The 23767-nt window shown below is 37.9% G+C and overlaps 1 protein-coding gene across 3 annotated transcripts in view; it reads right to left on the bottom strand.

Moving 5' to 3' along the window:
• LUZP2 (leucine zipper protein 2) overlaps positions 1-23767 on the bottom strand; it is a 196873-nt gene that overhangs the window by 65086 nt on the left and 108020 nt on the right. For all 3 annotated transcript variants that reach the window (XM_069018815.1, XM_069018817.1, XM_069018816.1), the window contains exons 6-7: positions 7718-7780; positions 3172-3234 (exon numbers count right to left, since the gene is read on the bottom strand). In XM_069018815.1, the coding sequence (XP_068874916.1) occupies positions 3172-3234; positions 7718-7780 (126 nt within the window). The remainder of the gene's footprint in view (positions 1-3171; positions 3235-7717; positions 7781-23767) is intronic.

The raw sequence follows: 23767 nt of genomic DNA, 5'->3' as shown, positions 1-23767 counted from the left end.
TTCCTTCATGCCCTTTAGAAATCTCATAGCCTGCAGCTTACATCCTTCTCGTGAAGTGCTCCAAGAAGCTCGCAATGTTCAGAGCTATATGGAGAGCAGACTTCCCAAAAGTCCTCAGTAAGCCACACAGAAAAAAGAAGTTTAATGGGGTGGGAAGGGAGTGGAAGGAGAAAAGGTAGAAGTCTAGTAACATGAAAGTAGCCAACAGCCAGGATTTTACCGCAAACATGCATGCTGTGCTGGCAGAAGACCATCTATCCATTTCATTTATCAGAAAGAGTAAGAGCTTCATAAAATAGCCTCAACAGCAACGCTAGCATTAAATCTGTTATGTTTCCAGTATCAAAGCAATTAGATGTTCTTGCCCAAACCTAGCAGCCTCTCTCTGATCAAGCAGTGTCCTGGGGTGTCCTGTGGGGTGTAACCAAAGTATGTATTCTACCACCGTTTACATTACCTTCTGATGAGCTGTTTAGATAGGTGGAGCAGTGTTTCTCTATCTTTGCCATGACTCAATGCTGATAACTCCTTCTGGGGAAGCAGCAGCCACCCTGGGGGGCCATCTCTGCTAATGGGCCATCAAGGACTCCCCAGAATGACTCTTAGAATTACATCAGCCCATTGTGAAATTCCCCGCCCTGGGGGAGGTACTGGACATTCCTGCCTCTATGTAACCTGGGGTTTGGGACAGGACACCACCAACCACTGGATTCCCAGAGAACAAGAGCTCTCCACCACCACCACTGGATCTCCAGAGAGAGACCAGACCTTTCCATAGGATCACTACCTTGACAAGACCACATCCATCACTCCAATCGGACTGCAGCCACCATTTAATTGGACTGCTACCACCACCCTGACCAACAGGTCCTGTTCTGACTTTGTCAGTTTAAGACAGTGTTTCTGTATTATTGCCTTCATAGTAATTTTCCTATAAATTATAGCTACAACTTGAAATGTTTTGCAAGGTATTTGTGCGGGGTTAATTCTTCCCACTGGTTTACCTTACAGCCAGCACAAGCAGATACTTAAAAAGCTTTCCAGTCTATACCAAATGGCTTCTACTCTGCTTAGTGTGTCTGTCTTCAGACAAGAAACACACACAAGCAAGCACACTGAACCTATCCTCCCCCCATCTCACATGATTTAGAAGGATAGCATATGGTTGCTGCTCCCTCTGCTTCATAAATCAAATTTTCTTGGTCAGGAAAAAGACTGATGAATAAACCTGCAAAAATATTTCTGGTTACATATAAAGGACATATCAAATTAGCAAAGCAGGCAGTCAATTTCATATGGAATTGCACACGGTCAAGAGATGTTTTAAGTGTTTACACATCCAGTTCTCAGTATGTGGAACTTTGGAATCCACAATTCATTAACATTCTCCATCTAAAGTTCTCAGAGCGTTTTTACTTACATTAGATCATAGTTTCCATAGAAGCCAAGTAACTATCCTTATTTTGCAATAAGAGCACTCAGAGGAGAACCCACACTACCTAACTTGGGACCTACATCTCAGCTGGTGGCTCCAGTATTCATTCATAATCAAGAACTATGTCTACTCAATGTAAATCAAGGACTCTAAAGCATAATTAATGTGGTTAAATGTAGACATAGTCTTCAGAAGATAAGTCTCCAAGGATTTGAAGTGAAGACTATGGTGGAGAAAGGCATATCCAGTCAGATGAGACCACGTCTATTCTTTTTCACAGTAGACACATTTTGTCCATTATACAGTTCTTTACATGTGTATCTTAACTACTACATTGTTATAGTTTACTGAACTCGGATTAGGAGATGGTGCATTTCATTGCATGCATGCCAGTGACTTGCTGGACAGCCTTTCACTTGTTTATGTTCCCGTTTTCTTTTTCATCTTCTGTAAGCTTTTTCCAGGTGGGTAGTACTTAGCAAGACTTCCCTTGCTAAGCATTAGTATACACCCGAGCATAACTCATATCCATTTTTGGGATCACTGTGTATTAGCCTAATGAAAACAACAAGTAGATACTAGTGCTGACCAATCCTACTGCTTCAGCCAAAGAAAACAAGCTTTCACACCTAGGCAAGATTAGAATTTTGCATCTTTACCTCTGCTCAAGCTCTCCATTATACTGAATTTGACGCAAGATGTGTTATTTTTGTTAATGCTAGATGGAGTCAAAATTTAAATGCCTAGGTCTATAATATCCTTTTATTTTTTTTTGTCTCTAAAGCTGTTTCCCTGGTTTTAGTCTAATGAAGACCAGAAATAAATGTTCCTGAAAAAACTTGGAATCAACCTATGCATTAAAAAAAAAAAACAAACCCCACAGAAATCACACTGTGTCTTTTAAATGGCCTATATTTTTCTATATTTACAGCATTGTATATAAAATAGACAGTACAGAGAGTTAAACACTTCCAGAAGACAATTTGGAATGCATATTGACATGAATGACTTTGTAAGTAATTCTAGGTATAGTCACTTTGAAGATGACTACCTAATCTTCATCCTTTATGCTGGGAATAAATAAAAAGACTACTCCATAACAGTCTTCAGTCAGGTGACCTGCATCTCTCTCCTCCTCCTTTAACAGGGATTAACTTCTCTCTTTGTTAACAAGGACTTGATGCCCTTCAGCAATCTCTTTATGTTCTGTCCTCCCCCCCTTTATTTTTAAAATTTTTATTATTTTGAAAATGTGCTAGCTAGAACAGATTTGGATTGTTCAAGCAACAGACATTTCTTTTTCTTAAATCTTCAGACCTAAGGAACATTACATTGCTCAAGCTTATCATAAATACAAAGATTTGCTTTAAATGTTAACAATACTTGACTTTGCCATGGAGGACTGCTAATTAAAGGAAAAACAAGAAGCATCTGTACAATATTATATCATTCAGTTAGAAAGATAAAAAACATGTTACAGAATGTATGGAATAGGGCAACAGGTTTTATTCATGACTAACCTAGAATTTTGCTTTTTGTGAGCACATATAGACATAAGTATATTATATTTCTGAAAATGCATTATGGTGTTAAGTCTGTCTTGGTGTTTTGTGCTCTTTTCAGAACAAAATTATTCCTTAGAACTGCAATAATAAAGGCAGCTATCATATTCCTACTTTACTCCAATATTATATTAACTCTAATACTTCATCTAACTATAATGGAATGAAACTTACCTTAAAAACCAAATCTTTTTTCCCATAACGAAGCTCTTTCAGCTGGGCCTGGATCTTTTTTGACTGAAAGTGAGGATAATAAAATCAGGTTTTGGTTTTTTTTTTTAATTTTAAATATTAAAAAAAGAGTAAGTGAATTCTGAGAACAGCAGAATCTAGACCAGATTTAAAATGTAGAACACCCCCCTCCAAATAATTGTCAATTGCTTTCCAAGGTTCACAAGTCAAACCAGACAAAAATACTGAGGAAAATGTAAAATGGCACTCACACTCACTAAAGCACGTACCTGAGTTAGTACTATAAAGAATAGCTGTCGGACTTACACATTTTAGACATGAGTTGTTATTAATACTTTCCATGAAGCATAACTGAAAGCATCATCTTCAAAGTAAAAATCTTATTCTTAGAAGTAATTTTCATAGGCTTGCACGGGTTATTCTTTGTAAAGATCAGGGTGTTCCAGATGGTATCCAAAGGATGATTCATAAAGTCAGAGATTCTTACACTTTGAAATAAACTCACAATCTGCTGTCTTGACTATTACTTAATTTATGTTTAGTTTTCTGAAGTTCTGTGACTGCCAAGGCTTGTCACACTATAATAAATTTAAATTATCCTTAGGCTTCATCCTTAGATGCAAATATTGAAAGAGACATAATCAGAGAAAAGATCTTCAAGTTAATTCCCAAAGGTTCAAATATTATGCAGCAAGGTGTGGTGGTTTGACACTGTTTGGATGCCAGGCGCCCACCAAAGCCACTCTATCACTTCCCTCCTCAACTGGGTGGGGGACAGAAAATTTAACAAAAGGTTCATGAGTTAAGGACAGAGAGAGGTTACTCACCAATTACCGTCATGGGCAAAAGAGACTTGACTTGGGGAAATTAACTGAATTTATTACCAGTCAAAACCAGAGCAGGATGGTGGGGTTTTAGGAGTTCTCCTTCTGTTTTCTTTTCCTCTTAAAGAATTTTCCCCATACATGTTGCCAGGGGGACAAATTACTGGGTGCTTAAGAAGAACAAAAGACCAGGCCGCAGGCGGAGGGGTCCATCTGGCTACTCTCTTTTACCTGGGTTTGTGGGCTGTTAGTTCTCGCCATTTGGACGGAGAGAGAGGCTGGAAGGAATTCGCCAGCACTCCAGACTTGTGCTTTTTTGGCTGCCTTCTTTCTACCGGAGAAACCCTGGGATTCCCAAGCCTGCCTTTCCCTGACCCACTGGGAGCCGGGTTCCAGCCGCCCTGCCCCCACCGTTGCTTCGAGCCTTTGCTATTCTGTAGCCCTGCACCTCCTGCCTGCTGAGACCTCCAGGGGTTCCCACTGCAGCTCTGGAGTTCGATACATCTTGTCTGCCACCCAGGATTTGTGCTTGTCCCTGCTGTTCCAGCCTGCTGCTCCTGAGGGTCCGGCCAGACACCGGGATTGGCTGCCCAGGGGTTTGTGAAGCCTTTGTTCCATCCCTTCCTGGGATCCCAGGCCACCAGTGCTGCATGCTACCCGAGCTCACTGTGGAGCGCTCCCTGCAGCTGTGGGGGAACTATGGCACCTGCCCTGCTCACCAGGAGCTGCCAGCGCCCCTGCCGGCTGTGACCGTAACTGCACCCGAGGGGAAAGGGCCTGACAGCCAAGAAGGCTGGCACTGGGTTTGTGATTCTGTTTGCTGTTACTGCCATAGTTATTGTTGTTTGTCTGACTTGTTATACACATATAGATATATAATAGTAAAGAACTGTTATTCCTATTCCTCGTATCTTTGCCTGAAAGCCCCTTAATTTCAAAATTATAATAATTTGGAGGGAAGGGGGTTGCATTTTTTTTTCATTTCAAGGGAGACTCCTGCCTTCCTTGGCAGACACCTATCTTTCAAACCAAGACACAGGATAATAAGAAGTAAAACAATCTTAAAAACAGCTTCCCCCCTCTACTTCCCAGGTTCTTCCTCCTCCTCATTCAGCAGCACAGGGAGACAGGGAATAAGGGTTATGTCCAGTTAATAACATTTCTGTTGCTACTTCCTCCTCAGGGAGAGAATTTCCCCTGCTCCATCATGGGGAAATGTATTTCCACAGGAAACAGTCCTCTACAAACTTGTTCAGTGTGAGTCCTTCCCATGGGCTACAGTTCTTCACAAATTGTTCCAGCATGATCCCTTTTCGTGGGGTGCAGTCCTTCAGGAACAGGTTACTCCAGAATGGGTCCTCCGTGGGGTTCACAAGTCCTACTAGGAAACCTGCTCCAGCATGGGCTCCTCTCTCCATGGATCCACAGCTCCATGCTCCAGAATTGGTTTCCCACAGGGTCACAACTTTCTTTTGGGCATTCACCTGCTCTGACATGGAGCTCCTTCACAGGCTGCAGGTGGATCTCTGCACTCCTGTTGATCTTTTCATAGGCTGCAGGGGCACAGCTGCTTCACCATGGCCTTTCCCCCACAGACTGCAGGGGAATCTCAGCTCCAGTGCCTGGAGCAGCTCCTTTCCCTCCTTCTGCACTGACCTTGGTATCTGCAGAGATTACTTTTTCACATATTCTCACTCCTCTCTTCTCTGTCAATAATTATTACCAGGCAATAATTTTTTTCTTTCTTAAATATATTATCACAAAGGGGTTACTACCATCTCTGATTGTCTCAGCCTAGGCCAGTGGTAGGTTCATAGTGGAGCCAGCTGACATCGACAGTATTAGACACAGGGGAAGCTTCTGGCAGCTTACCAGATAAGCCACCCCAATAGCCCTCCCCACTACCAAAACCTTGCCTTGAAAACCCAATACACTAGGAAAAACAAACTTGAAAAAGAGGGGAAAACAGAAAACTATTTGCACACACTGCTGATTTTTCAAGCAGTAAACAAGGGAAGAAAATAGATCTGTATTCCTACACTGTGACATGTTTGAAAGCAACAATGGGGATAAAGGAAGATAACAGATTTTGAAAAACTTAAAAAAAATACTCCTAACCCTATTATTTCCTACCTTTGAGAATTTATCAGAAACTTAAGCTCCTAAGTACTGACTTCTAAGTTAAAAGGTAGAGACTCTAATGAAGAAAATGCATTCAACCATAATTATGAAAATTTTAGTGCAGAAGAAATTTTTTATGCTCTGGTTTCATTCTGGCAAGGTGAAATGACCTTAACAGAAATTATATATGCAAAAAACCCAGACTGAAGTAATGTGCGTAAATCAGATTAATATATAATACCTTTTCTAATGGAAAGTTAAATAAAGAAAGTGCTCACATGAATGCAGGTACTCCTACATTGATGAATTTGCCAAAAATAGGGCTTTTGTATCATTGACTGTCTATCTTGCTCTTCAGTAGAGGGGAGATTTTTGTCCCTCAGTTTCATAAAGTGACACACATCTGTGCCGTAAATCAAATCTCTCCTGATGGGAGAGAGTTTTTAAAGTCTTTGCCAGGAATTAGTTCAAGAGACAAACTGAGACTTTCAGCTTTCACTGCTGCTGCTAGATAGTTGTTTACTAAGTCTTATCAGAGAAACAGAGTCACTAGCATGACCCAGACACAGCACAGAGCAGAGAATGCAGGAGAAAAGCTCAATTATCAAGATTTACACAGCCTTTTAAAGATAATTTAACCAATAGTTACTAAAAACGTATATTATTTTCAGTTTCCTACCAATTTTTCAGTAACACAGACAGGAACTGTGGAATTTTTTGTCCAGTCATCCCAAATTACTTTTACTGCAGAATATGGAGTAGTAGTAGTAGTAGTAGTTGTCGTCGTCGTCGTCGAAGCAGAAGGAGGAAGAGGAGGAGGAGGAGAAGGAGGAGGAGGAGGAGGAGGAGGAGGAGGTTTGGAGAACAACAACAATCCTCCATTTTGATGTTTTTTGCTCTTATCTATTTACTAAAAAGAGAAGCCCAAAACCTCTAAATTTTTCACCCTGTGGACAATCTTACATAGTAGTCTATCACCTAATTCACACCATTGTCTTTTCTAGTTCTTTTCTGATAGTAGGCAGTTTTTTCCAAGGTTGGAGGTCAAAACAGTGTTGTTCAGGGGGGTAAAACCCCTTCAAAACAGGCAAAAAAATATTCTCAGCACTCTACAATAAAGTGACCCTTTTTCCCTTGAAATAATGAAACATTCTGGGAATCAATAATAATAGATCTTTCCTGTCTCTATGTTAATTTCAAAACAGGCATTTGGCAATTCCTGTGTTAGTGCAGACATGGAGATCATGGAAATGAAATAAGTTTTACATATGTTATGGATGTATGTATCTATATTATATCATAAGCATGCACAGATGATTTTATTTGTCTAAAACTTGAGTTTGCAACTCTCTTTCTAATATATTTGAGCTGCTTCTTGTGAAGGCACAGAAATGAGTTGGGATGAGAGCACTTTAGGAACACTCACTATATAAGCATAATATATATTCTGTATTCTGGTATATATATATATATATATATACACTTGTGTATATATATAATACACCAGAACCTCAGTACAAAAGACTTTGATGCAAACTTCTTCTGGGTACATTAGATTTAGAATAGAAAGGAACTTTCCTTACCTCTTCTGCGTGAATACCACAAAGCTTGTTTCCTGACAAGAGCTTGTTTTTGAGGCTTTTGTTCTGAGAGTGGGACAAAAAAACCAAAACAGTTTATTAGTAAGTGTTACTAAAATATTAAGGGATCCTTTAACTATTTGATCATACTGGCTTTATTTTATACACCAATAGCATCTTCAAGTCACCAACAAAAACACAAATAAGACAAGAGAGATTCATCAAGGCACAGTATCCTCTTACAGAATTCTAAAAGGCATTTGCATTAAAATTTACTTCAACAGGAACAGGACTGGCCATAGAAACTTTTCCAAAACACTCTGGCAACTGAAAGTAATTTAGATTTAATACGCTGAGGTACAAAAGGGGAGAAAAAACCCTCTAATCCTTGCTAGGTGTCAACTTGATAGCTCAATATAATTTTATGTAAATCATTATAACAACTGAGTAATAGGGCCAAGGTGTCATCACTCAACCTTGATGATCCAAATCAAGGGGTGTTTTTGCTAAATTTCATAATTTAAAACTGCAAGTAATCAAAACCAATAGAAGGTTAGTCCCCTGATACAGCATTTTGCCAACTCAATATGATTTTTCATGTAGGAGTTTTAAATGTATTTCTTCTCATTTTCAGGGAAAATAACAAACCTTGACAAAATGAATTTTCCATAGTAATTATTTTCCCACTCCTTACTCATACTATCCCATAATTGACAGTCAAGGGTAAAGATTTCTCTGCAGTGTGAACATCTTCCAAAACTTGTCAAAAACATAAATATTCAATAAGCAGATCTACAAGTGCCCAACATAACATGCTTAACACTAAAAAGAAATTAAAAGAATATGAAAACCAACTGCTCCTGTGTTAATGAATGTCAGGGTCTCCTCCCCCCGCCATGTAGCCCTGGGAAGAGGGGCCCTGAGGGGAGGCACGGGGTTTCCCTGCCCCAGGTCAGCCTCGTTCCCCATTGGTTGGTTTGTGCTTCCTGCGCGGGCAAAGGACCTCGGGTCCTGACTGTAACAGTTCCTCGGCAGAACCCGGCCATGTGGCTGGGGAAATAAACATCTCTCTGAAACATCTAGCAAGAATCCGTCTATATATATTTCTTTTCCACGGGACTCCTGGCTTGATATAGGCGTGTTACAGCATCCCCACTGTAACAAATGAACTGTAAATATACAAACAGAAGCAGAACCCACCACATTTCAGGAATGTATGTATGTTTATTACTGAATAGCAAATAGCTTTTCTGTACATTGTGCACAAGAACAAGCTGTCATTAAAGCAAAAAATGTAATTCCATCCAGTTCAAATTTAGATCCACATCCCACTGAAATACTGGAAGCTTTAATTCCAGAATTAGAAGGTTTGAGTTTTTCTTGATAAAACCCCTTTTTTATTAAAGCAAATGCAGCGAAACTAAAATTTCATTTGAAACCTCATTTTCATGATTTCAAAATAAGGAGATCTGACATAATTTCACGTTTCACTGTTGCTGGCTGCCATGCAACAGTACACACTACTGCAGAAACAGTAAATCTTTCCCAGCTGTTTGACATGGATGCCCATAGTTCTCTGATACAACAGAAAGGAACTAGGATGTTACTTTCAATGAGACAACCCAACAATCCAGATTCTGTCTTGCAAAACGTGATTTGCAAAGAGCTGGGTGTTGCTCTAGTAAGTCTCACAGTCAAGTACTTCTTTTGGATCTTTGAAAATTTATGTTGTAACTCATCAAAGAGCAATACCCTATTGTACTAACCACTATAGAAATACAGAAAAAGACAACTGCTCTGAAAAAAAGGAACTGTACAGCAGATACAAGATGAACAAAGGTAAATAAAATAGAAATCAAAGACATGAAGCACACATGACTTATCTATTGCTCACGAGGGTACACCTAAAGAACTGTGTTGAACTTGTGATCACACAGTTAATGTGTTTTACACACATCTTAACGGTTTCACATAAAGATCAGCATCGCTTTTTGGGATGATGGTGAAACAGATGTGCCAAAGGCACGGTTTCATTAGGGACTTGCACTTAATTAACCCAGGATATCACGTCATCCCTTTGGTTTGACTAACTCATTATCCTCCAGTCCTTTACAGACTGGTGATGGTTGGTTCCGTAACACTCTGTCCATATTTCATAACCAAAATAAGAATGAATTCTAATTACTATGTTTTTATTAATCTTCCTTTTGCCCAGTATAAGCTACTGTAAGAAATAACATCTACTAATACATTAGTCTTTCATATGTAATTTCTACATGGGCTATTTTGAGAATACCATGCAGTAACCCAGAAAGCAAAAAAACCTGTGTGTCAACAGGACACGCGATATACTAGATGGTTGTCGCAATTTCCACATTTTGTGCCAAATAAACCTGGCAAAATAATATAGTTACATATATATATACAGAATTTTTCCAAAACCAAAACTTGATGAAAATACTTAAAGTTAGGAGACGGACTCCATTTTTGAGATTTAGCTAGGTTTAACGTCATTTACCAATCCTGTCTCATTATCCACTCTATTTGCAACAAGAACACCCAGCAGGGTTATCAAAATGCTAGCAGATCTGAACTTAATATTATGTTATTCGAAATGAGAGCAAGCATTAAAAGTTAATATTATTGAGAGTATAATAAGTAGGAGCTTGTCAGAAGTAAATGACAGTTTCTTGCCTACAACTTGTGTGATTTTATGTTACTTCACAAATCACATCACTGTTGAAAATAGCTTTGCATCCTGATTAATAGTGCTGATTTTTATATAAGAATGTGAAGCATACCAGTAAAAACGTATGAAGTATAACTTTTTTTTTTTTTTTAATTCTGAATTAAAATCTTCTTTCTTCTTCTGAAAGAAGTGTGATCAGGAACATATTCTAGAAGAATATGTCCCTTTTGCTAGAAAGGGGTTATTCAAAGTCAGATTAATTATTCAATAAAATCTTAAGTTTACAAAGGCCTATTGATTCAGTACAGAAGTTCTGACTTCTAAGACTTAAAAGGATTAAAGATTATGCTCATTTTCCTTCTAAGCATCCCTCAAAGAGAAACAACAAATAAACTAATTAGAATTTTACACAGTTTTATTTCAAATACTTCATTTGTAATTAAGTACTTTAATGGAAAAGATCTTGGACATTTCAAGCTAAAAAATAAGGAATTAAGTATCTGTAAATGTATCTTTAGTAATCAATTTTAAAATGATATAGAATAATTATTTTAATTAGGAATGGCCTTTTAGATTTAGAGGTAGAATATCAATGTATTAAAAATAAATAGGTATTCTAATGTATTTGAACATCTTAGAAAGCTTATAGCAAAAGCTGTAAGCTGGAGTATTTACATGCAATCATATCATTAAGCCAAGTTACTGTTGTACCTAACTCTTACTTGATCTCATTTGCACCATTTGCACCAGTAGTTCCAGTGCATCCCTAAATTCAGGTGCAGAAAATTCCTGTCAGTGTTTGCATCATGGGCAAGAATCCTGCTGTCTCTTCCCATGCAGTTTCTTCTAACTGTCCTGGTACCTACGCTTAGTAACACCACATGAGTCCAGTGTCCATTCCTAGTTGTCCACTGTGAGAGATTGAATTGTTATGGCTAAGGGCTTAAACACTGTTATGAAGGACTTTTTGCCCTTTGTGGAAAATCTGTATAAAGAAGCTGCTACCACCAAAGCCCACCTCTTCCTGAATATGCCTCCTGACTGGAACTTTGGACTGTGAGTTAAGCCACCTAAGGGAACATGAGATGAAGATGACACTGTTACCCAATTATCTCAGGTCTAGGTAGAAGAAAACAAGGCTGAGGGAGAAGAACATATCCACAAGAAAGCGAGACCCAGCACCTGTCCTGAAAATCAGCTCTGGCTGGGTTCAGGGTAGGGGAGGTCATAGCCCACAGGCTCATTTGCTGAGGCCAGGTTTGCACACACTCTCCACACAACCAAAGGGGGAGGAGGAGGAGAGTTCTGGGTGTGTGGCATAACCTCTGGTCAGAGGCAGTGAACACCCATCCTCCCTTACACAAACTGGCTCAGTTGTAAACCCCCTCACATCCCAGGAAGGACACATCCACATGGGACATTCACATGAGAGTCAGCTGAGGAGGTGTCATAAACCATCAAACAACCCTGAAGTGCACCCCAGAGTCATTCCTGAGGCCTTGCACCGGGTGACCGCACATGACGCAAAGTGATGCAACAGATCCAGAGTCTGTTGCATGAGACAGTGTCAAACTTGCCCTCCCAGGGGAGGTACCTGGGCATTCCCACCTGGCCCAAACCATATATTAATCCATTGAACTCTGACTTTTGTGGGACCCTCAACACCAAGAAGACCAGAAGATGAGGACCAATGGGACACTGTTGAGATCTACAGTGGTGATATTTTCTACGTATCTGTCTCTCTGTCCCTCTCTTTCTCTCCCCTCCCTTTTTCTACTTCTTTCTATCTCTCTGTCTTTACCTCTTATTTACTGTTAAATAAAATCCATACTATTGACTTGGGAATATGGTCTCATTTGCACCTTAATTTGGCCAGAGGAATCTCTCTAACAATTTTAATAACTGGATTGTAATAGCTCACAAAAGGCAGAACTCTTAATGACAACTTGTTAAATTCGTTAACATGTTCTTCACAGAGCTTCCATACTGAAAATAAAAAGCTTTCTGCCTCACTGCCTGGGCATTTTTTTTCCTTTTCTCTCACACCGATGTAACATTCCTACATTTTGTTTGGGTTCTGATATTATTTTCAAAATGTGAGACCAGACTTAATGAAAGATGAATTCATTACATAATCGTTGACTTTATTTTTTGCCTAAAGATCGATCTCCAATATAAAAGCACACAGAAGAAGCTGTAGTGTCATACTTGCTTTGTCAACATGCCTTTGGAATCTGAAGGGGAAAAAAAATTCCTTGCTTGCTGGCTACAGGATGTTCCTTTCTCTTCCTAACTTTGGAAAATAAACCCTTCACTTCTGCATCCATTTTCCTGAATCAAATGCCAAATAAACACAAAACATCTGAAGACCTTCACCCATATTTTTAAAAAAGCAGCAATTCCTGCAATAACAGATTGAGCACATCACCTCTCTAGAGAAGCGGGAGAGATGTGACCACCTTAGCATTCTTAGAAAACAATAACCATGAAGCCAATTAGAAAACCTGGACAAAGGATTACAAAGAAAAGCACAAACTATACACTTGACAGCTCAATAGAAACACTTTTGCAGTTGCAGTTTTAGTTATTTCCTTTTCTGCAAATAAATTTTATGAAAATCATTAATTATATAGCTACATATTGTATTTTTTATAATTTCTCTATCTGATTTTAGCACATATAGTAAAAACCTCATGAGACAAGAGTCACAGTTTATAGGCATTGTTAACTGTGACAAACTAGCCTGGGTCCAATTTAGAGGGGTTTATTAACATTGTACATCTGAAGTTAGGGGGATTAACACTTATCTGATGAATCATACATTCTACTAATAGAAGGCTAAACTTACACCACCAAACTAAAAGTCACAAAATTTCAGATGTCATTTTTTTGAAGTTAGTTTATCTTGATCCCTGGTCACACAATGAGTGCTTTAATACTCTTATGTTACATTTTATAATTCGAAACACCCGCATTATCTATTTGAATCAGCATCAGGATCTAAACCCAGAATGAACCAACTATATAACCTAGACATCAGAGGTACAAAGCAATTGAAAGCACAGGACACAAAGTATGTCCAAGCAAAGACAATCACTCTCAGAAAATTATTCTTAGCAATTCAATTCAGACACTGCATCCGAGCCCTGATGTAATTTCTTTTTGTTATATAGAAGATAAATTTGGCTCTGCTTTCCTATGATAAATAGTGCAAATCAAACCATGCTAATCTCCAGCTCATCATTGAAACATTTCTCTCTTATGAACATTACATTAACAAAAACCAAACAAACCCAAGAACACAAAAAACTCCTGGACTCTGGTCAGCACGAGTGTCAGGGTTGACTGCCAAGATGAACGGTTTTCCATTTCCTGGGAAGCCAAAGTTGTTCACTGTGCCCTTAGGAGAGAAATGAGAAGACAGCAACAGACTAAAATCACATAACTGGATTTATCTGATACCACAATGTATTGGTATCCAGTTCGCTTTGGATATTAGTTTTGTATTTCACAATGATGAAAAATGTTTTATATCTCATGAAACAGTGTGACTGCTTTAATCCCAGCAGGGTTGGCTGAGCCCTTCATCTTTCTGAGACAGATAAATACTTAAGTTTATTAGTTAAGAGCTTTAAAACTGCTTTTCTACCTGTCGTTATGGTCAGTGAAGACACTGTGACTTTTTGTAAAGGGTGTTTGCCTTGATATTCTTGAGCATGTTTAAGTCTCTTCTCCTCACAGTTTTTCAATGGCCAAGTGTGTCAAACAGCTGAAAGACTCTGCCCCATCGATGCATTTTAGTAGTGATGATCCATATATGGACTGCACACTTTTCAAATCTGTCTGAATCGAAACTCAGTAAGCACCACTGTCCTAGTTCTGAATTCCTAGGAAAAGCCCACTTTCATCTCTGTGCTAATGCACTCTGTCCATACTGTTATTTAGGAGGCAAGTGCAATATCCAGAGGCTGACAGCTGAACTCGGTAACCCCAGCAAACACATCACATTGCCGCTGCTGTAAGCTTAGACATACTTGGACTGTTTCATGCATTTTGAGCTTTTTTTCTATAACCTGTCCCCCAGCCTTACACTCTTGTGTTACAGGAGAAGGTACTTAAGAGCAAGCTTTCCAAAACAAACAGTATACATTTCCCTTTTTTTTGCCTATCTCTGCTAATACTTAAGGCTGTTTATTTTTTCCTGTATTTCACGTAGTCCAGCTGAGCTGAATAAGTTGGTAAGCAACACATAAAAATCTTCTATCTGAGCTTTTAGCAGGAGGTTTGTGTTGGTGGTGTTTGTGTTGATGTTACAATCATTTCAATAGGATTTTGCTATGGGAAAGCAAATGCTATTTCTAATTCTTTCCATGTTAGATACTCTAAAACCAGCAGCAAATTAGATACAGAACTCAATTGTACAGAATTTATATCTGCAATAAAAGGTAACTGCCTATGCCATACAGGGTTATTTAGAGAAAAAACCTGGCAATTCTTTGATCTTTCCCTTTGGTAGCAGTGGCTAAGTGCCTTGGGGATGGTTTGCAGGATCAACAAAACAGAACATCTAGTTAAGTAGACGTTAACCTGAAGGTCTTTTCATTTGTTTGACATTTGTGAACAGAATGATGACAAGAAGTTGGTACTGCTGAAAGCTGCAGGTTGAGCTTTAAAAAAAAATCACAGTGAAAGCACTATTAAAGCAGGGTGACAGGAATGAATAGTGTGCTGTAAACAAACATGTAAATAAAAATAATTTAAATGTAAAACACTCTTTGAAAAAAATGAGGTCCTCTATCACTAGTGGAGTAAAGGGTCATGGCTTTCTCAATGTCATTTTTTCTGATGTAACAGCAGCATGACACGAAACACTACATTAAGCAGAATTGGCAACATCTGTCTTAAACCAGAAATGACATGTTATGAAAGTTATGAAACGACAGTTATGAAAGGAGAAGGGCAGGAGATGACTAAGGAATACATTTTTGTGGCTCTCTGTGGAGTCCTACCATTCAGGTTTGCTTTAATTTTAATAGGCTCTGTCTCCTGAATTCTCTCAGTAGCAGTACACTGAATATTTGTTGTTACAGAACTTTTTTGGAAAATATATTCAATTTTTAGAAGAAGTTTTGCAAGTGCACTCTACAGACATCTAAAATTTACATAAGCTGTATTGAAGAAGCTGCTACAATATCTCTCAATCAGAAAAAAAAAAATTCCTGAGACAGTTTTACTGGATTGATTTGCATACTAAATGTATTTTCACCATGCTATGGTCATTCAATATACAGAGTGGTAAGTACTTACACATTATGTACTAGATAATACTTTCTTCTTACCTGCATCCTGGTATGGTCTATCTACACTTAGAGAATACAAGGCGATTTCTAGAAGTATAATATTTCCATGTTAGGACATTCCAGTACTTTCTAAAATATTATTTTTAATTCACAAATGCTATGCAAGCACTATCACCAGCGCTACAAGGTTTGAAAGGCGAGAATTCTGTCAGTGTAGAGTTCATATCAGAAGGCAATGTTTGGCTCCATCTTTGGAACAGATGAAGTAAAAATGAGTTCACATACTCTTATATCTTGATAAGAAAATCATGGTAGCAATTTACCACAGTAAGCATATGTGTAGCAAAATCATAAGTTAATTCATGTATCTTCAAAACATCAATAGTGGAAACTAAATATCATCCACTGTCCTACTGTATCAGGTGCAGGCAACAACACAAATTCTATCAGTGTTTAAAGCTGGCAGGACATGAGATACCTTCAGCCTTGACGTGGCCCAGCTGCATTAGCAGGGAGACTGTCCTCTGTAAGGATCTCCGAGCAAATCAGTGAATAGTTCACTTAATGAAAACATAGGCATGGGACAGTTTGGATGGGCAGTTAGGGGTATTCTTAATCTAGTGGCACAGAACTGCAATTTAATCACCATTAATCTTTAATGATTTCCTAAAAGTCATTAATAAGATGAAGTCAGGAGTAGGACCTAATTTAGAGGACTCAACTGACTTTTTTTGAGCCATTATGTCTTCATGAATGATTGACCTATCCATGATACTGAACATCCATTTTATGCCAGAATCCCTTGTCTTGGGAAAATGGTAAGAAAGGAGAATATTCTAATTTAAAATTAGCTATTTTTCCATGCTTTTGAAAAGTGTTTCCCCCTATTTAAGCTCAGCACAGCAATATCAAATAAGATACTTCATATCAGGCTCCTAAGTGTTATGAAAAAATAAAAAGAAGGCTCTGAGTACAGCTTAAATTCTTTGGGTTTTGAGAGTAAATAGCATGTATTTGCAAACTAAACTTTTTCAGAAAAAAACCCCTCAAACTAAAAACACTAAATAATATTTCAGCAGAAAACTGAGGAAGTTAAAGACCAGCATAAAAGACAGCTGGGGACAACATTTCTTAGTACTTATAAAACAGCCTACTCTATCAAGAGGACATGGGACATCTATTCTGTAAGAACATCTGGAACACAAGGTGATCTGTCTGATCATCTTCTAATCAGTTCCTAGTTCTGACATGAATCTCACCTTTTCATTAATCCTGCCATGAATATAGACTTGAGTGAATATTGCAGTTAAGGAAGGGTTTCAGTGAGATTGGGGTAATCCTTGAAAATGGTAACAATTTCATATTGAAAAACATTTTCTTAGTAATTTTTAGATGTATTTTATGCAATGTGCTAATTCAAAGTTCTTCAAAATTATTCCCACCAAACACATTTCTCTATAGAACTATTACTTTTCCTGTTGATGACTTGATACATTACTCTGGGTTCCTACAGGTAATTTGTTGATCATTACCTCAGACAATAAATATATTATTAAACAACAGAGGCTGTACTATGTAACACTGAAATTAGACAGACCACCATTCTGAATTATATTAATAAAGACAAAGCCCCAAATGTTGCAGTGTGTGAAACTAATGTATGCTGTTCCTGTGTTTTAGATTGGCCTGTTGGTCTCCACCCCTTTGTACTTTATTTGGTCTCCATCTAGAAATTTCCCTTCTCCTGGTTCTCCTATTAGTTTCTGTTCTCCTGCCTGCCCCTCTCTCTTCCCTGTTGGTTGTTGCACCCTTGTCCCTCCCTTACCCCGCCTCCTGGCCCTCAGCCCATTGGTTCTGGTTTTTCCCTGCCCCTAGGAACCCCGATAAAAAGTTGTACCCCTGCTCCCTATTTTGTCTTTTGTTGTTTGCCTGGGGACCTTCCACGCGTGGAATAAACCTCGTAGCTGGAACCCTATACAAAAGACCCTTCTCGTTTCTTTTCCACTGATCGCCGCATAGTGGACGTGTGAGTGAGTAGCTGCACCACCTTGGGTGTGTGTCTGTGCCTTCGTTTGGCCCCAGTGCCGAAGCGGCTTCACCCCCCACCCCCGGCTGGAGACACTTTTGGGAAGGTCATGGCATTTCACCATCTCGCTCCACCCGTGGCACCCAAATATCCAAAGTATCAAAGCAAATGTGTTGGTTTCCACTCTGAATCTCTGCCCCAACACACTATAACATTTGGCAAAGATATACCTCCAAAGTTTGGCAGTGAACTGTGCCTAAAAAAGAAAAGCTTCCTTTTTCAGAAAAATGCATTACTGCTAATTTTGCTATATTTTTTTGTATACAGGGAACTGTCAAAAGAAGTATTTTCTTCTCTAACCAGACTATTAGTCTTTACTGTTATCACCTGTCATCCTGCTATTTGTGCACATTCCAAATGTCATCTATTATTGATAATGTTCTCTGAACAGCTGCACTGATGTGAAAGCTACAAAAAGAAATTTGGCTCCAAGTACTGGAGCCATTTACTGTAGTTAAATGTAAAAAACCCAACTCTGTAATTACTGAAGGGCTTCAAAATTTTTCCTGTATATTTTTCTGCAAAAAGCAAGATTGACTGCTTGATACCAATATTTCCTCTAAATCTATTTTCATTTCTCAGATCATAGTCTCTTCAGTTCATACTGAAATTATGTCAGTATGGCAGACTTTGTATGTCAGAAACTCAGCCATGAGTCCATGTATTCTGCAATGCTTAGCACGTTGAATTAGCATCTCTAAAGCAGTATCCCATTTTTTTAACATACTTTCACCTTCCCAAAGCAGAGAAGAAATGGCACAATATATTTCATTCTACTCTGTTTTGACTTTCCTTTGATCACATTTGGCAAGCGTTGCCAGATCAAAAAAACCTCTAATTTTCAGTGAAATTTCCAAAATAAAAACAGTGTTTTAGCCAGTCTACTAGATAAGCTTCACTTTGATTATGTATGAAGTGTAAATGTCTACACTGCATTTTGTAAATAGTAATGTGTGTAATTATACCGCAAATAATGTAATAAAGACAAATGATGAATTAGAAGAACAAGCTTGTTATATCAATGATAAACTGTGTTCAACTCCATACACACACAGAAGGAGAGGCTAGATTGAAAGAGCATTGCCTACCTCACAGACCATGTGTTAGTCATCTGACAGATGTAAAGATCTGTATAGACAGATCAAAATGTGTGAAGACAAATTATGTTTTAAAATAGAAAACAAATATTGCCATGACAAGCTGTAATTTCAACATTTTTGACGTTTTGGATGGGAGCCACCACTTAGTCAAACAGACTGCTGAACATTCCCATTACTTTATCTACCAATGATGGCCCATTTATGCAGCTGCCCATGATGCCCATTAAAAGGAGTCGAGATTTTCCCTTGAGACTACCGCACTTTTTCTCCTGGCTACAGATATCCAAGTCAAAGCCATGTGGAAAGCATGGCAAGACCTAATAACAGAGAATAAAGCAGCCAGTATCTGCAAAGTAGGTCTAAGGAACTATTCCTTCTACATTAGATAGCAATGAAAAGACTTTACTTTCAAGGTCTGAATTTGAATGCTGTGTAGCAAAATATTTAAAATCTTCTCTGAAGAAGTTTAAAAGGAACTGCATGGTTTTACATCTATCCTTGAATGGCATCACAGTTTAAAATATTTAGCAGGCAAAGCAGATTTTGGCAAAAAGCAGAGTAAGTAAAATGCTGCTATGCTCTTACTTTCTAAGTTAGAGTCTGCTCTTTCTTTTAAGCACAGGAGAGTAGTTTGCAGATAGAAACTTTCTGTAAGTATTTCTTGCCTTACTTTAATATTTGCAAAATATCAACTGTCCCTATGTGATTACTTAAAATTGTATTTAACTCAATATTTTTTCAAATGGTATTAATAAAATCTGCTTGACTGTGTTTTCTCTAGCTTAAGAGCAGTCTGCATACATTGGCAAGGTATTTTTAGGACTGTAAAAACATGCTTTATGAAAAACAGGGGCTTGCTGTTAGTTATTTTTCTGAATATAGGCATACTAATTATAACAGCAATTATTCTGATTTTGATTCAACCTTCACAGGACCTTTTATACTAAAAAGAGGACCAAAAAATCTGGTGAGTATGAGAAATAATTCTTCACTTCTACCTCAACATCAAAGCCACTAAAATATTCAGAGGATGATGAATGTGCATAAAGAATGCTTATATTCTTCCTTGAGATTATCAGAATGCAAAATAATTTGCTGAATGTGCTAACTGATGCATAAAATTATATCAGAATTGACTAGTTGTACTTTCTTGAGATTCCTTCGGGATTATGAACCAAGACAGAAAAAGACTACCTGCTGATGGATTGGAAAAATTGAGTAAAGTTTATGAACCTGGAGAACTATCATGAATACTTTAAAAACCTCATCTAGTTAAGATGAAAATGCTGGATATCCCAAAATAAAGAGAAAGGCAAATCTGTCCTAAGGAAGACCAGGAAAACTAGAAGAGAAACAGCCACATAGTCTATCCTTTGAGGACTGCATCAGTATGTGCTATGTCTGACACGAGCTGAACTCATCCTCTGCCACCAGGCACCAGTAAGCACTGCTGGCTAAGCACAGAGAGCACATATGGACATCATAAGTGATGACAAAGCTAGGTATAAACCAAACTGAAGCTCTTAAACCAAAAGGAGGAGAGGGGAAGTGATTAATTTGTCTGTCTGGTTATTTAAGATGACTATGCACCAGGTCCATCATTCCTGTGTAGAGCCTTGAATTAACAAACACTGAAATTTTCATGCAGAGAGGTTGGAAATAGATGATATTTAAGGTCCCTTCTAACACAAACCATTCTATGTATCTAAGAAATACAAATACATTAAGAAAACCCATGTGCATATGGATGTGAGTGATGCCTTGTCTACAAAGGTAGAACAGCCCAGCTGCTGTTTACTGGTTCTGTAAGAGGAAAAGGCTTACACAGAAAGCAAAAGGCCAAGCATGTCAACTCTGTGTTCTTCAGGTGCAGGTTCTGGGGTGGTATGAAAATAGTAGAATTAGCTAGTAAGGATTGAGAAAAAACAATAAGCAAGTGAACAAACAAACAAACCCCCAAACCAATGCAAAAAACTTTCATAGATTCTTCAATATGGATCTGAATAATTGCTGTGCAGTCAGGTAGCTTAGCTGAAAATAATTAACTGAATTTCAGTGATTTAAGGCTAAGCAAGTCAGACAACAAGCCTTACGGGGTTTGTGTTTTTCAATATTATATAAAATCCTAAAAAGTCACCCCCCAAAAGTTGTAACCACTCTCATAGATGCTTTAAATACATACATTCTTCTTCATCTTCTCTCCCTCTCTCTCTCTGTTCTCTAGTCCTTTAATCCACCGTATTAAAACCTCAAATGACTAACACAGTGCCTCTGGGCAGGTCTCAGCCTCACCAGCATTCAGCAGCTGCAACTCAGAGTAACTCAGCAGCTCACCTTTATCTCACAGACTCACAGAATGAGAGCTGTCATCTTGCGTGTCACTGAGCTTGGGGGAGATCTAAGCTTAGCTTCTTTCTTAATGAGTGCAGATTCAATACTTGCATGGCCATCTTTCCAAAGAGATGCTCTAGCCCTGAATTTTTTTTGTATTTCAGGATCATGAATGAAAAAGCATGGAAATTTTAATCCCCTCTTCAAACGTTTTTCCATATTGCACAAAACAAAAAAATCATTCAAGACAATTAGTCAAACAGAATACACACAAAAATCCATGCAGGATTCATTTTTCACCTTTTTAAAAATTCAATTGAATTATCTATTTCAATACCTGTTATATTTTTACTTGAAATTAATCATTAATAGGTTTGGACAAGAAAGCGAATTTGACTGTCAGTAGATTTCACATTAATACTTGTATTGGAAAAGAAAGGATATAAAAATGCAATTTATCCAATCCAATGATAAAATATTGGTCTGTCAGTCATAGGCAGACAATCTAAGTAATGCATCTACCCAGAAAATCTAATGACTTTTATGCTCATATACTTTTTAGAACTATTGTAGAGATCTGGCTCTAGGTCATAGCAGGTGTACTTCTCATGAATGTTTCGTAAAGCTCCAGCTGACTATGCATATTATTTAAAAGTGGTATATTTTTATCTGCAAAATATATTTCAAGATTTCTGAAGGCAGCTGGATTTTCAGAGAAGAAATCTTTTAATGAACTTACTGCTCAACAGCTGCATGTCTCATTATCCATACTTATTTCTCAAAATACAAAACCCCCATTGATGATAAAGCCATGTAATTCTAAATTCCCACCAGTTCAGGATTTAAATAGATACATTCACAGACTTATATTTCTGGCAAATATAAGTATACTTCGAAATACCAAAAACCAAGGCATTACATAATCATGAGTGTTGATTAAATCTACCAACCCAGGCAGATATGCGATTCTATTCCCAAATATATTTATTATATTTATCGCAACTGATATATCATTTTACTTTGCTTAAAAGTAATTGTCCTACTCAGTGTTCTTTGGAATAATTGGTTAACCAGAGAAATAAGGTATTTGGCAAATAAGGAAAAGGGAAAATTAGGCACAAGTCAATTGATACCTTGATTAGGGGCTAGTGAAGAAAACCAACCAAGCTGTAATCACCTACACTGCAGCAAAGGCATCCATCTCAGAGGTGATACTGGTACCACGGCATAACCAGACAAGAGAATCAGCAAACACTTGTGTGGTTTAGGGATATTGATGCAAAGCTCAACAGATTGAATTGAATCAGCCTAATTGTTTTTCACTGTAATTTGTAAAATACAAAGCCACACTCCTGAGATTATTTAAAAACCCCAAACCAAACAATAAACCACAACCAAATGCAAACAAACAAAGGCAGAAGAAGGTAAACATTTTGTTTGGGAATCACAAAATATTTATTTTCACATGCTTAGAAAAAAACTAAAACTTTCCTTAAGATTTCCACAAAATAAAGACTGCTGCCACTATAATAGACACACATTTCTCACTCTGAGCCACCTACCAAACAGCGATAGCCTCTTTCTTTTAAGCAAATGGTCTGGATTATTTCTGTATAGTTCTGCTTATAAACTTGCAAAGACTAACAGTACTTCAGAATAAGTGCTGAGTTTCCTGTCTGGCTCCTACACTCATCATTGCAAGTAAGAAATCTACAGCAAGAAAAATATAGAACTCTATTTTAAAGTCAACCTTAATTGAATGGAGCAAAGTAGCATCACTTAAGCTGTATAAAAAGTACATATAATCAAATTTTAAAAGAAAGATGAACTAAATGTACAAATATACACCCTAAAGGTTCACTAACAATAATAGAAGAAAAACCCCAAAGGTTAGGGCAAATTTATTCTTTAATTAGCTTTCTTTTAACACCTGAAGGATTACTTAGAAAGGAAAATCAAATTATTCCCGAATAAAAAAATGGTCTGTTTAATGATAAGAAATAATTAAATTCAAATTACTGATTTCTCCATCATTTATTGAGAATCAACCACCCTAACATTCGCATAGTATTTTGCTATTTTAAGGAATGCACAGCAACCATGCAAACTGTAGTACACAAAGTGCTACCAAGCTGATGGTTTTCTGCACTGCACTTGCTCTGTGCAGGGCATGTAAGTACTGGTAAGCAATGCAGTGCAAGACTCCTACAGACTGTGCACACATGTGGATGCTAAAAAGCAGGAGCAGAGGAATTTTCCAGCTGCTGAAGCATTTGTAAAGCTTTTTCTTTCTCATGCTTTAGCTGAGAAAAAGTGAAAGACGGTTTTGTAAACTAACTCTCTATCTGACACCTGCAAGGTCTTGTTTTGGTTCATTGAAGAAAATATTTTGAAATGGGTGGTTATACCGCTCAGCCACTCACTGTGGTGGGTGGCTAGCCAAGGGGCCAATCATGTCATTTCTCTTTTGTGATCCATGCTATAAAAGGATGGGTTTTTGGCATTAAAAGGTCAACCTTTGATCATACTTCTCTGACATGAATGCAT

Source organism: Aphelocoma coerulescens, chromosome 5 (assembly GCF_041296385.1).
Source record: "Aphelocoma coerulescens isolate FSJ_1873_10779 chromosome 5, UR_Acoe_1.0, whole genome shotgun sequence".
NCBI lineage: Eukaryota > Metazoa > Chordata > Aves > Passeriformes > Corvidae > Aphelocoma > Aphelocoma coerulescens.
Note: the sequence above shows the minus strand (reverse complement) of the source record. Positions and strands in the feature narration are given on the sequence as shown.